General features: G+C 49.9%; 1 protein-coding gene across 5 annotated transcripts in view; it reads left to right on the forward strand.

Moving 5' to 3' along the window:
* Positions 1–14,649, forward strand: part of RPGRIP1L (RPGRIP1 like) — a 193,958-nt gene that overhangs the window by 10,177 nt on the left and 169,132 nt on the right. For 4 of the 5 annotated variants that reach the window (XR_012647535.1, XM_075009174.1, XM_075009175.1 and 1 more), the window contains exon 6: positions 5,792–5,891. Coding sequence is in view for 4 of the 5 variants with exons in the window: in XM_075009174.1 (XP_074865275.1) it covers positions 5,792–5,891 (100 nt within the window). In the remaining variant the exon portion in view is untranslated. Of the gene's footprint in view, positions 1–5,791; positions 5,892–9,966; positions 10,841–14,649 lie in introns of those variants that run through there. The other variant, XM_075009177.1, reaches the window with a different exon arrangement.

Here is a 14,649-nt window from a genome sequence, read left to right on the forward strand (position 1 = left end):
TACAAAAAATGAGCTGTTTGCCCACTTTTAATATATTTTACTTTGTGTGGCAATCCTTACATCTTGTTCATTTTGTATGTCATCACTTGAGAAGCCACGATGATGTTGTCAATAGGAAAACAATTTCAAGTATAATCATCAAACCTAGCATATCCTAATGTGTTAAAACTGTAGTTTTTTTATTATAAATTAAAATCTCTGTAAATGTGAAGGGCTTGTATAAAGCCAAAAGTATATGAAAAGGCAGCTCATGCTAACATATTAAAAAAGTTACACATGGCAACTTTTTCACATATTTTTCCTTATTTAGTTTTAGAGCTAGTCTCTACAATGATAACTGCATGCACAACATTGCAAATATTTTTAAAAAATCTATTATACATGTGTAGGTTCTGGAAGTTTTTTATGGTGTGGCAGAATCATAGTTAATGCAGGTTTTTACATTCATGATTTTCCATTGACTACAAGAGAAGTAGAAACTGGCATTCATTTTCAGTGTTATGTGGGTGATTTAATTATATAAGCAAATTCAATTATATATGTTAAATTTTTATAATGAAAAAGTCTGTGAAGGGATTTCTGCTTGGAGTTTATTATATCTATCAAAATAACTTGTAACCTGATCCAAAACTTATTGACTCAGCTGGCAACTCACCATTAACTTCTATGAGTTTTGTGCCAAACTCCTAGTCAGACACATGACATTTTTGTCCTTTTTTCAAATCATCAGTTTGAAGAGAATATTCCATATTCTTGTGAACATTCTTTCTTCTGGGAAAGTGCATTGAGATTTGGTTACTATGAAACTCCAACTTGCCAAAAAGAAGTAATTCTGATGAAATGTTTAAACAAGCAATGAAAAGTAGTAGGCTTTTGCATTTTATTCACTAGTGTTTTTATAATGTGAAATTTTGTGTCTTTGTGAAGTCATGAATTACACATTAGAATTGCAATCAAGGCTTCCTCTACAATGCTGTAGTTAAAATGGTGCAGGGACAGAAAACTAGGAATGCTCTTTGGCATAATATAAATGATTCTCAGTTTGCAAGAGCAAGCTCCTGTTGCCTAGACACACTGTTGCAAAATTATTTCGGATACATTGGTAAGCAGAGTTTCTTACTGTTTACTTCTGTTTTTCTGTGTTGCAGTTAAATATTGTCATCTTTGTTAAAATATATGGTAGCCTTGGTATCATGGCTAATATTCTGTTTCTCAATAAAATAGATTTTGTTCTCTCAGGCAATAGATGAGCATTGCCTGCTGTATTTACATACCTAACTGCAGCACTATCCATTTCTGACTACAGTAACTGCTTTTTCTTCCTGTCTAAAGCATAAACATGAAGGGAGCTGTGTTTTTTGCTTTGTTTGCATTTGTATTTTTTAGTTTAATGGGGAAGGAAATACCACCATGGCAGCTAAAATTGGCATGCTCCAACTAATTTGAGTAGCAGTGGTCAATAGCTCAGCATATAGAAACAGACAGATAGCTCATATATTGTGCAAGGTGACATAGTTCAGGGTCCTGCACCTGTGTTCCCCCTCTTAGATCCAGCAAAGGCACCCATTCTAGGCTCCCAGCTCCTCAGCTACCACTTTTCATGAGCAAAGATTTCTCTCCCTGCCTCCTGACTGCATTTTTTCCAAGAAGTACAGCACAGTTCTATGCCTGCACTGTGGCTTTCTCAGCAAATTGGATTGCCTAAGCAGGCTTGCTTTGCTCTGGCCTCAGAGGCTAGAAACAATGTAATTGCCTACATTTCAAAGTTACCGAAGAGCCCTTTCTAAGCAATCATGTTTATTTTTAAGGTGAAAGTGTTACAGAGAAAACATTAAAAACAAGTATCACAGAGATATCTGTGTCAGTCTGTATCTTTGAGAACAGCCAGAGGTCCTGTGGCACCTTATAGATTAGCAAATATTTTGGAGCATAAGCTTTCGTGGGCAAAGACCCACTTCATCAGATGCATGAGTTGGGGAGGCTCACCGGCAACTACAGATCACAGCACAATAACTCTAAACCTGGAACCAATCCCTGCAACAAACCTTGCTGCAAGCTCTGCTCACGTATCTATACCAGTAATATGATCACACGACCTAACATCAACCATACCATCAGGGGCTCCTTTACCCGCACATCTACTAATATGCTATCATGTGCCAGCAATGCCCCATTACAATTTACATTGGCCAAACTGGACAGTCTCTACGTAAGAGAATAAATGGCCATAAATCAGACATCAGGAAGGGTAATGTACAGAAACCTGTGGGAGAGCACTTTAATCTCCCTGGACACTCAGTAACAGATTTAAAAGTAGCAGTCCTGAACCAAAAAAAATTTCAAAAATCAAATGGAGAGAGAAGTCTCTGAGTTGCAATTTATTTGCAAATGTGACTCCATCAACCGAGGATTAAACAGAGACTGGGAGTGGCTGTCCCCTTACAAAAGCAGCTTCTCTGCCCTGGGTGTTAATATCTCCCCATTAGACTCTGACAATGGGTCCACGTCCCCCTGTCTGACCTGACCTGTTTTTTCCTCTGTTGATACATACTACTGTTAAGGGGCCTTTTCCACCTTGCCGAATAGACTTTGTCAGCTCTGGCTCTTCCTTTTACTGGGACCCCACTCTTTAGACACCCTTCTGAAAATACCCCCCTCCCCCCATTCGTCTGATGAAGCAGGTCTTTGCCCACAAAAGCTTATGCTCCAAAATATTTGTTAGTCTACAAGGTGCCACAAGATTTCTTGTTGTGTCTTTTGTTTTTAATATAACTATGCCCATGCTATAAAGCTTACCAGAAGTATCCCAACTCAACTTTAGGCTTGTACATGTGTCGGAGAATCCAGTTTGGATTAGCGTGTGTGACAATATGGTTACTTAAACAAACAAGGAAGAATTGGTTAACTCTTTTGTGTCAAGGTTTCAAGATATCTATAGGAATGAGTCATCTTATCCGAAATAAGCCTATCTGCTATGCACATGGCAGGCCCACAAACAACATCCTGACACCAAAGAGGCAATCAAGTTCTTCCTTGTCTTTTTAAGCAATGTGTGGTCTTTGAAATGCTGCACTGGTTTGTCTTTGATCTACAAGAAACAATTAGAGATCCAGCCTGATGGTTCATGGTTCTAGCAAGTTAAAGTGGTCACAAGCCAGTTATTCATGATTGACTGGTTGATTATGGACCTTCTGCCAGTTGATCACAGTTTCAGGGCTACTGAAAGTCCAGCATGTAACTGGACTCATGGAGTCTGCCTGTATGCCCTGGCCACTTGCTGCTGCTGGAAGAGGATGGCTTTTGGCACAACTCTGCAGCCCATGGACTTGGGAGGCAGCTCTATAAGCCACCCCTGTTCCCAGCACCATCTCCTAAGCTCCCATTGGCTGGGTACCAACTACTGGGAGCAGTGGGGGTGGTGCTTTTGTGCCTGAGCAGCACACAGAGACCCTCTGTCTCTAGGGGTATGCAGAGACACACCAACAGCCAGCTGCTTCCAGGATCCTTGTGGGACCATGGCATTCAGGAAGCCTGTCTGAACCCTGCTGTGCCACCAGCTGTATGTAATAAGTGCCTCCAGGCCAGAGGAGCCCAACCCCCTACCCAGGACAGAATCCCTTCCTGCACCTAAATTTCACATCCTGTTCTGCAGCCCATCCTCCTGCACCAGTCTCGAGCCCCATCATGCAATAAACTCCCAAAGCCCTCACTCTCTCCTACACCCCAACATATTTTTGTCCCGGCCTGCAGCCCCTTTCTACAACCAAACTCCCTCCCAGAGCTGGTACCCCTCACTCCTGCATGCCAATTCCCTGTCCAAGCCTGGTGGAAAGCAAGTTAGGAACAGGGAGAGCAAGTGACTGAGTGATGATGGGGAAATGTAGTACGTAGGGCAAGGCCTTGGGGAATGGGTGTGATAAAGTCAAAAAGTAATCGTGTATGTAAAAATAGTGGAAACTATTGATCTGAAGGAGCTAGATAAATTCATGGGAGGTACAACCATCAAAGGCTGTTGGCCAAGGTGAGAGGGGATGATGTCCCTAGACTCTCTTTGCCAGAAGCTAGGAATAGGTGGCTGCATGTTCTGCTCATTCCCTCTGAAATACCTGGCATTAGCCACTGTTGAAAGGATACTGGGCTAAACAGAGCTTTGATGAGGCCCTGTATGATTACTTGAGTCAGAAGTATGTTGCTCAGTATGCGTAGTAATTCAAATCCTCATGGCTTTTGTTATATTTTATCACACAGAGAGACAGTGTGTGTGGTAATATCTTTTATTAGAATAGTTTCTGTTGGTGAGAAAGAGAAATGTTCAAGCTAATACATTAATTTGTGTGCTATTGCAACAATAAAAATCCAACCTACTGAGCTACTTAGAAAGATTTGTAACTTTTGGAAATGCATAAAAGATCAACTCATCTCAGTTCAGAGGCTGTCGAGGTAGGTAAGACAGTTTGTTTATTTCATATATCTTGCTGATGTTCCTGTGTCTTGAACATCTTTCAGCTCACTCCTCTAGAGGGAGGGCAGCCTCAGTATTATGTATCTTCAGTATGCTGTTTTCTGAAAAGTTGATGTATGGCATTCAGTTCATGCATTAGCAAATCACTAATCTTTTGATGCTGCAGTAACCATAGATGCTGCATTTAGGAGGACTGTCCAACTAGCCTAGCAGCTCTCTTCAGGGAGATTACATCTAGCTAATTTCTTTCAGTGGAGCTTTGTTGAGGCATAGTCAAGAAGGAGGAGAAGTTGCAGTGACCATCTCTCCTCCTGTCCTTTGGAGCCCAGGCCTAAATAGTTTCTGGTGATAAAGGGGAATGAAAAGACCTTTAACACTGATTGGGACACTTACACCAACAGTCAGTGCTATGTAAAACTTAGGTGTCCAAATGATTTCCTCAAGCACAAACTACTGATCGTGGTCCTATGACTGCTAACTTAGGTACCTGATTCCTCCACTATGGCTTCATGGAGATAATCTGTCAGGCCATTTCTACACATACACAGAGCGAAAGATGCAAATTCCCTGCACCTCATTAGCATAACATCACGTGATTTGGTGTCTGGAACACTGTTCTTCTGGACTCCAAAACACCGTGTAGAAGTGCGGCCCCTGGGGCTGGGGGGTGGGGGGGCGGCTTCTGGAAGGAAGTCCTCCTTCCGGAGGCCCTGTTTTCCCAAAAATTTTCAGGAAGAAGGGGCCTCCAGAAGGACTTCTTTCCGGAAGCACCCCCGGGGCCTCACTTCTACACGGTGTTTTGGAGTCCGGAAGAATGGTCTTCCAGACTCGAAATCACGTGACACTATGATAATGAGGCACGGGAATTTGCATCCGCGCCTCATTAGCATCTTTCGCTCCGTGTATTAGCATGCCACTTCCGAAGGAAGTGGCCTGTGTAGAAATGGCCTCAGAGAATTATATAAGTAACTATAGGCAGTAACCGTTTCTTAAATTATCATTGTAATTCAACCCTATTTCAATGAAAATGGCATTTGTTTTCAAATGACAATAAACGCCTTCTAGAAGGCCCTTATTAACGCCTATTGATAACATCTGTCTACAGCTATCCTGCTCTTTGTCCGCACTGGAATTTTGAATTCTGGAACTGTGATGTGTTTTCTGAATTTATATGTCACATTCTATTGTGTATGTGATATAAAGATACACTTTATGACATCTGTGTAGTATCTCATATTTCTATTTATGAGAATTTTCCCTTATGCTAAATATATTTTTTTTATTAACTTCAGGATCAGAAATATGACACTCTGTTTTCTTTTCTTTTAGGAATGAGATTCCAGGATATAGAAAGGAGATCCCCTCAACCAGTGCTCCCAAGATATGGACATAGTTTGCTTGAAGAAGCAAGGGCTGAGATAAGAAATTTGTATGATATTTTTATTTCTTAATTTTACACACCTTCCACTGCAACAGAAAATGGGGACTTGGAGTCTGGCATTGATTGTATTGGCATCAGTGAAATTCATAGAATCCTAGGGCTGGAAGGGACCTCAGGAGGTCATTTAGTCCAGCCCTCTGCTTTAAGCAGGATCAACCCCCACTAAGTCATCCCAGCCAGGATCTTGTCAAGCCAGGACTTAAAAACCTCGAGGGATGGAGACTCCAGCACCTCTTTAAGCAATGCATTCCAATGTTTGACAACCCTCCTGATGAAACTGTTTTTCCTAATGGCTCATCTGTACCTCTCCCTCTTTAACTTCAGATCATTACTCCTTGTTCTGCCATCTGACACCACTGAGAACAGTTCCTCACCCTCTGCTTTAGAGCTCCCCTTCAGGAAGTTGAAGGCTGCTATTAAATCACCCTTCAGTCTTCTCTTCTGTAAACTAAACAAGCCCAAATCCCTCAGCCTCTCCTTATAGGTCTTGTGCTCCAGACCCTTAATCATTTTATTGCCCTCCACTGAACCTGCTCCAGCACATCCACATCCTTTTTATAGTGGGGGGCCCAAAAGTGGTCACAATATTCCAGTTGTGGCCTCACCAGTGCTGACTAGAGGGGAATAACCACTTCTCTAGATCTGCTCAAAATGCTCCTCCTAATGCACCCCAAAATGCCATTTGCCTTCTTGGCTACAAGGGCACACTGTTTACTTATATCCAGACTTTCATCCACCATAACCCCAAGGTCTCTTTCCACTGTACTGCTGCTTAGCCGGTTGGTCCCCAACCTATAACAATGGATGAGATTCTTCTGCCCCAGGTGCAGGACTCTACACTTCTCCTTCTTGAACCGCATCATATTTCTTTTGGCCCAGTCCTCCAATTTATCTAGGTCACTCTAGATTTTCTTTGTACCCTCCAACATATCTACCTCTCCCCCTTGTTTTGTGTCAGCCACAAACTTGCTGAGGGTAAAATCCAGTCCCTTATCCAGACATTGCACAACAGATTTTGAAATGGAAAGCATAAGGATCCCTATCAAATTTCATTAGAGTAAAATGTATGTTCTCTACTTGGAATTTGATCAAGCTTTTACAATCTTACTCGTGCAAAATTTGCCATGGAATGTTTTTTTATCACTCTTAGGCCATGTCCACACAGCCCTTTAGCAAAATGCTGCTACTGACAGCACTATGCTAATGGCAGTTCAAGAAATTGCTAATGGAGAACCATTTGCAAATTCACGTGGCTAACTAGCATAGTCATGGAGATTTTGCTGTCAGCAGGGGTGTGCCAGCAGTACAGAGGCTATGTGGACATGCCTCTGCCTGCTAAACCCACTCCCCCAACCCCATCATCAGTCCCTTATCCCTGAATTTTTTTCAGGCAGCGCTGTGCTAAAGGGCTATGTAGACACGGCCTTAGTGGCCAGAGTGTTAGTTTTATGTTTCATTCAAAAAATACAACTACTTGCAGCACAGTCCCCATGCTAGGCTTTTAGAGTAGCACTGACTGAAGGAAGAAAACTACTAACTATTGAGTTATTACCAGCACACTTCTTGAACCACCTGTGTGTCAGTCTAGAGATTTCCCATCCAAGTGGTGACCTATTGTAGAGGTTGCTTGACTGTTAAAGATTAATAGTTGAAGCGAGGTGGGTCAGATTCTGTACTGTGTGTCTTGTAAGGTACAGGCTAGGGGTAGGGGAGGCAAAGCTGGTTTTAAGGGTTTGTGTACACAACAAACAGAAGCATGTCATTGTCCATGCTAGCAGACTTGAGCTTGGGCTCTCTTTCAGTGTGGTATAGATTTCTGGGCTTTAGGTCTCTCACTTTACCAGGCTCAGATTTCTGTGGTCTCTATAGACTGTACCATGAGTTATCTTTGCAGTTCCTAGGTTGCAGGGCGCTCTTTGATTCAGTCTGGCATTCATTGTAAGTTAGGCATGGAATACAGAGAACCTCTGACACATCCATGCTCTGGGTCCTATGTTAACTGAGAATGTGGGGAAACATAGCAAAAGTTGTTAATTTCTATCTTAAAGTTACAGAACTATTTTTCTCTTCACTAAAAGTTATATCGAGCAATCCTGGGTTTCTGAGATCTGGCTTTTCCAAAGTCTATTTTTTGTGTATAACAGTCATTTTTAAATATCATTTAATCACATCAGACTTGCCAAGTCTCTTCTCTTCTTAAACTGTGTCTTACACTTTTTTTGAGTTTCATCTTGATGTTTGCAATCACTAGACTATGATCTGAGTCTGTATCCACTCCTTGAAGGTTCAGCCCTGCTGTACTGGTGTTATCCGTCTTCTTATCATCAAGATCAAAAGGAAACATGGTCAGGCTAGGCGAGGAAGAAATAGGGAATGCATACAGAGCAGCACTCAATGAGAAGATTAGAAATGCAGCCACAGAGAAGGACATAGATAAGAGAGTCAAAGAGATAACCATGGCGATAAAAGAGACAATTGGGCAGACTGTTCTGGAAGAAGAGAAGATCAGTAAGAAGTGGCTTATGCAGGAAATACTGAAGCTGGTCCAAGAGAAGAGAGTGTTGAAGATCAGAAGGGATGTGTCTGGGAGGGCGGAAGAGCAATATAGAGTGAAATGCAACAAGGTAAGGAGAGCGGCCGAAATGGATCAGGCGAAATGGTTAGAGGAGCAGTGTGAAGGTATAGGGAGGTATTATGGTGAGTGTAAGACTGGGGAGGTATATACGATGATTAGAAAAATTAATAGGAAGAGACAGCCAAAGCAGATGTTGATCAAAGATGGGAACAACGAGGTGCTCATAAACAAGGAGAAGTTTGTGCAGCAATGGACAAGATATTGTGTCAATCTAAACAAAGCACAGTTGGACCTTAGCGTGTCTCAGAGGGAGTGGTCGAAGAGAAAGTGATATCTCCAGAGTATCCAGAGCGAGACCGATATTTCGAAGGAGGAAGTAGAAAGAGCAGTGAAACAACTAAAGAACAACAAGAGCCCTGGAAGTGATAAAATCACAGGAGAGATGATCAAATACGGTGGATTGTGATTCAGGGTAGTGTGATTTGGTGAAGTGTGATTCAGGAAATACACAAGCTATGTAATATAGCTTATTTTGATGTAGAGACATCGAAATAGGCTATTTCGATGAATAACATCTACACGTCCTCCAGGGCTGGCAACGTCGACGTTCAACATCGATGTTGCGCAGCACCACATCAAAATAGGCGCTGCGAGGGAACGTCTACACGCCAAAGTAGCACACTTCGAAATAAGGGTGCCAGGCACAGCTGCAGACAGGGTCACAGGGCGGACTAGCGCTTCCGGGGCAACAGCTAGCCGCTCCCTTAAAGGGCCCCTCCCAGACACACTGAGCCTGCACAGCACGTGGTCTGAAGAGCCATAGGCACGCAGACCTCGGGCAACGCAGTCATGGACCCCCAGCAGCAGCAGCAGCAGCCAGAGGTCCACCCAGCCCTCCCTGCAGGAGCAGGGCTCGCCCTGATCCATGCCATGTGGGAGGCACCTGAGCACCTCCTTGCCACACCGGAGGAGGAGCGGCCCCCAGGGGAGCAGGACTCAACCCCCAACCGTGCAGCACCCCGACCCCCCCCCCCCAGCCTCACACGCCGCCACCTGTGGAGCTACCCCACCAGCACCGACTGGTGGGAGCGGCTGGTGCTTGAGGAGTGGGACGACGACCGCTGGCTCAGGAACTTTAGGATGAGCCGGCAGACATTTATGGAGCTGTGCCAGTGGCTCACCCCCGCACTCAGGCACCAGGACACCACCATGCGGCGTGCCCTCCCAGTGGAGAAACGGGTCGGCATCGCTTTCTGGAAGCTGGCCACTCCAGACAGCTAGCAATCCGTGGGCCAGCAGTTTGGCGTCGGCAAGGCCACCGTAGGGGCTGTCCTCATGGAGGTAAGAGGACCCACGGGGGGAGGGGGAGGCAGCTCTGGGAGGGCAGGGCAGGGGAGGGGGGCCCTGGCAGGGGAGGGCAGGGCAGGGCAGGGCCACGCACCCCCTGCTCACCCCTCATTGGTGCTCTCCCATGTGCTTCCCCTGCAGGTCATGCGTGCCATCAATGCCATGCTCCTCCACAGGCTCGTGAGGCTGGGGGACCCAGATGCCACCATCGTGGGCTTTGCCACGCTGGGCTTCCCCAGTTGCTTTGGGGCTCTGGATGGGACTCGCATCCCTATCCACGCCCCGCAACACAGTGGAGGACGCTACATCAACCGCAAGGGCTACCACTCAGTGGTACTCCAGGCCTTGGTGGACAGCCGGGGCCGTTTCCAGGACGTTTATGTGGGCTGGCCTGGCAGCACCCATGACGCCCGGGTTTTCCGGAACTCGGCCCTGTGCCGCCAGCTGGAGGCGGGGACCTACATCCCCCAGCGGGAGATCCCTGTGGGGGACACCACCATGCCCCTCTGCGTCATCGCAGATGCGGCATACCCCCTCCAGCCCTGGCTCATGCACCCGTACACAGGCCATCTCTCTGCCAGCCAGGAGCACTTCAACCAGCGCCTGAACTACGCGCGCCAGGTGGTGGAGCACTCATTTGGCCGCCTCAAAGGGCGCTGGAGATGTCTCCTGACCCGCTTGGATGCGGGCCCCAACAACATCCCCCAGATTGTGGGTGCCTGCTGCACCCTACACAATCTGGTGGAGAGCAAGGGGGAGGCCTTTTTTCAGGGCTGGGCTGTGGAGGCCAGCAGGGCCGACGTCCAGCCACCTGCTGCCCCCAGTCACCAGGTGGACCCCGAAGGGACCCAGGTCCGGGAGGCCCTGCAGGCCCACTTCGATGAGGCCACGGGGTGAACTCTGCCAGGCCCCCCACTGCGCCCCCCCCGCTTCCTCCACAACACTCCCTGCCCCTACGCCCACACCACGGAGCACCCAACAGCACACCCCCGCCACTTTTCCTGGACAAATAAAAGCACGCACTTGTTTGTAAAATCAAACTGGTTTTCTTTTAACTAATACCAAACTATATACAAGAACTTCTAACTATTATAAGTGAAAAATAAAAAAGTATGCATATGTTTACAAAAAAAAACCAGGGATTGCAAGGAAGGGGAGAACTATTTACATGGGGGGGGGGGCAAACGGGGGGCTCAAATGAATAAGTCCAAACTATATACAAGGGCCGGGGGGCACGTCCTGGGCCCCACGCCCCTATAGTCCGGCACTGGGGGTGGGCAGCCGGGAGCCCCGCCTCGGCCGCAGCCCTGTCCGGGGCTGGCTGTGGGCCGGGCGGACCGTCAGATACGTCCGGCGAGTCTCAGCTGGCCCCAGGTCTCCCTCGGTGGTCTGGCCATCGGTGGCGGGTGGTGGGGCAATGGCGGATGGCACGGCGACGAGAGGAGCAGTGGGTGGCGCGGCGGGTGGAGCACTCAGGGCGGGCGCAGCGGCGGACGGCGCGGCATGTGGGGCCAGGTAGTCCACTAGCCGGTTGAAGGTCTCCATGTAGACCCCCCATGCCTCTTGGCGCCAGGCCAGCGCCCGCTCCTGCAGATGGAGGTGGCATTGCTCCACCCGCAGGCGCTGCTCCGCGACCTCCAGCTGCTGGCGGTGGAGGGCCAGCTGCTGGCGGTCTGTCGCCGTCAGCTGGTGGTGCTGGGTCCGCCGTCTTGCCCGCCGTGGGGCCAGTCAGTCCTCCGCCGAGGGGCTGGCCTGGAGCGATGGCCCTGGAGGGGATTCCGGGACCACTGAAGCCTCGCCGGCGCTCTCCGGTCCTTCCGATGGTGCAGCTGCGGAACACAGGAGGGGGGGAAGAAGAGTGGAGACAGGCATTAGTGTGGGCCCCGAGCCATGGCACTTGTCCCCTCACCCCTGTGCTGCAAGTTCCTCATCCCCGTCCCCGGGAGATGCTGCTGTGATGGGGTTCAAGGGTCCCCCTGCACTGCACCCCGTCCCCCGGCGGGAGTGACTCTCACTTCACTCAACAGGGTCTGACAGGAGAGGTTTCTTAGGCAACAAATGCCCAGTTTCTCCCAGAAGTGACAGTACAGCAGTCAGAGACAGTCCTTCCAACCCGTCGTGGGGAGAAGACCCCAAGGGGTGCCCCTCTGGGGTGTAGCTTTCCCCCTCTTCAGGCTGGCTGCCTTCCAGCTCTCCCTTCCCCTAGCCTCCACCTGCGCCCCACACAACCCCCCCGATTGAAAGCCAGCTAGGCTCCTCCCTCCTCTTTGTTCAGGGCAGAGGTGTAACCTGCCAGTTGTAGCCCCAGGATCATCCTTAGCCACTGGGAGCCACTTCGCCCATATCTAGCCTGAGACTCGCATTTGCACTCCCCCCACTCCATTTCATGCTGCTGTTGCTGCTGCTGCTGCTGCTGCTGCTGCTGCGGGGTGTCCCACCCCCTCTTCCCGGGGGACCCTAGAGGTTCCGCTCCCCCCAGCCCTGGGGATGGGGCATGGCACTGTTGTGCTGGGGGGCGGGGCAGGGGCTGATGCACTCCTGTGAGGGACATGGCCATCTGGGCATGTGGAGGGCCCTGGCCACATATCTATTACCCCCGCCCCTCAACCCCGGGGGTGTACACCGGGGGGGTACATACCTGTAGGTCCACTCCCACGGTCGGGGGACACCCGGGGGGCGGACGCCCGGCTGCTGCTTCAGGATGGCAGGAGGAGGATCTGGAGCCCGGTGTCGGTGGAGGAGGAGTCCCCCTCCTCCTCCTGCTCTGGTGCCCCGGGGGTGGGCTCCAGGGGGGGCCCCCAGGGTGCAGGGCTTACCTCCGGGGCAGACTCTGGCTCCGGGGCCTGCTGGGGCTCCTCAGCCGAGGTATCAAGAGTGGCCGGAGGGGAGGAGGTGTGCCAGGGGCCCAGGATGTCCCTGAGCTCCCTGTAAAAGGGGCAAGCGACGAGGCCGGCCCTAGATCGGCCAGCCGCATCCCGGGCCCGGGCGTAACCCTGCCGCAGCTCTTTGACTTTACTCCGGACATGGTCCGGAGTGCAGGCAGGGTGACCTCGGGCAGCCAGGCCCTCGGCCAGCCAAGCGAACGCATCCGCATTCCGCCTCTTGCTCCCCATTACCTGGAGCACCTCCTCCTCACTCTAGAGCCCCAGCAGGTCCCGAAGCTCGGCCTCCATCCAGGAGGGGCCCCGCTGCCGCTTGCCGCCCTGGCTGCCAGCCCGCGAGCCCTGGCTGCCCTGGCTCCCCTTGAGGGGGGGGTCCCCTGGGGGGGTGCCGGGCGGCCATCGCAGCTGGGGTGGCAGACAGTGGTGCCTCAGAGACGTGCAGGCTGGCCACGTGTCTGGGCTGCCGCCTGCATGTTCTCTCTGCTTCCTGCACAGGAAAGGGAGGGGGAGGGGACCTTTAAGGGGCTGCTCCACGCAGCCACCGTTGAGCTCAGGGGCTGGAGAGAGCGTCTGTCAACCTCTCAGCTGATGGCCGCCATGGAGGGCCCCGCAATTTCGATGTTGCGGGACGCGCAACGACTACACGGTCCCTACTTCGACGTTGAACGTCGAAGTAGGGCGCTATTCCTATCCCCTCATGGGGTTAGCGGCTTCAACGTCTCGCCGGCTAATATTGATGTTAACATCGAAATAGTGCCCAACACGTGTAGCCGTGACGGGCACTATTTCGAAGTTAGTGCCACTACTTCGAAGTAGCGTGCACGTGTAGACACGGGTAGAGAGAGCAATGGACAAGAACAAGGAAGAGGTAGAAGGGATATCTGCATGGAGTGAGAATCAACAACTTGAGGTTTGCAGGTGATATAGTTATCATTGAGGAAGACAAAGAGAAGCTAGTGAGAATGGTGCAGGTGCTAAATGTGGGAGGGATGCGATACGGACTGATTATGAACATTGATAAAACAAAAACGATGGTATTTGAAGTTAAAATAGGAAGGAAGATCAGTGTAGATGGGATTGAACTCGAGAATGTAGAGAAGTTCACATATGTGGGGAGCAACATAACATATGATCTAGACCAGGGTTTCTCAGCCTATGGGTTGGGATGCAAACATGGGTCGCAATTCCATTTGAAAAGGTTCGCCGGCTGGGCTGGGCAGCTCCACAGGTGGCTCTTAAGAAGCCATTCACACTGAAGTGGTACCCAACTTCTTAATTGGATTAACAGCTGTCAGACAGCTAAGCCAATCAGTTAAATTAAGAACCATTTCAGCTGTAGGGCAGAGAACTGCATACCTGAGGAGCAGCACCCAGCTTAGGTGAGATGGGCGTCTTGGTCCAAGGTTGGGAGGGAGGGCAGAGCTGGTCAATTCCCTGGCTTCCAGCCTTTGCAGGAGATGGGGTCCCCATAACGTCCAGCAGGGTTCCTGTGGCTGATGGTGCCAGCAGGGTTCTGCCCCAGCTGATTTCCAACTGTAGGAGGTCAGTGTCTCCCGCTGGCCCCAGATGGGGTTCCCGCGGCTGGTGCTGCTGACCAGGCTCTGCCTCAGCTCGCTTTCGGTTGCGGGGGGGTTGGGGGTCCCTTTCCGAGCAGCAGCGGGGTTTCCCGCAATTGGCTCTGCTGGCTGGGGCAGACCTGCAGGGGCCGTTTCCAGCCGCAGGGGCCGGGAGCGCCCCCTGTACTCAGCCAGGGTTCCTGTGACTGGCACTGCCAGCTGAGGCTCTGCACCCCAATCAGCTTCCAGCTGTAGAGGGGGGTCACCCTGTAGCAGCCAGGGGTCCCGTGGCTGTCACTGACGGCCCAGGTTGCTGTGGCCCAGCCAGCTTCCAGCTGTGAGGGTCGGGGTCCCTGTGCCTCCCCTGACCCCTTCCAGCCCGAGTG

Source organism: Carettochelys insculpta, chromosome 14, assembly GCF_033958435.1.
Source record: "Carettochelys insculpta isolate YL-2023 chromosome 14, ASM3395843v1, whole genome shotgun sequence".
Taxonomy (NCBI): Eukaryota; Metazoa; Chordata; order Testudines; family Carettochelyidae; genus Carettochelys; species Carettochelys insculpta.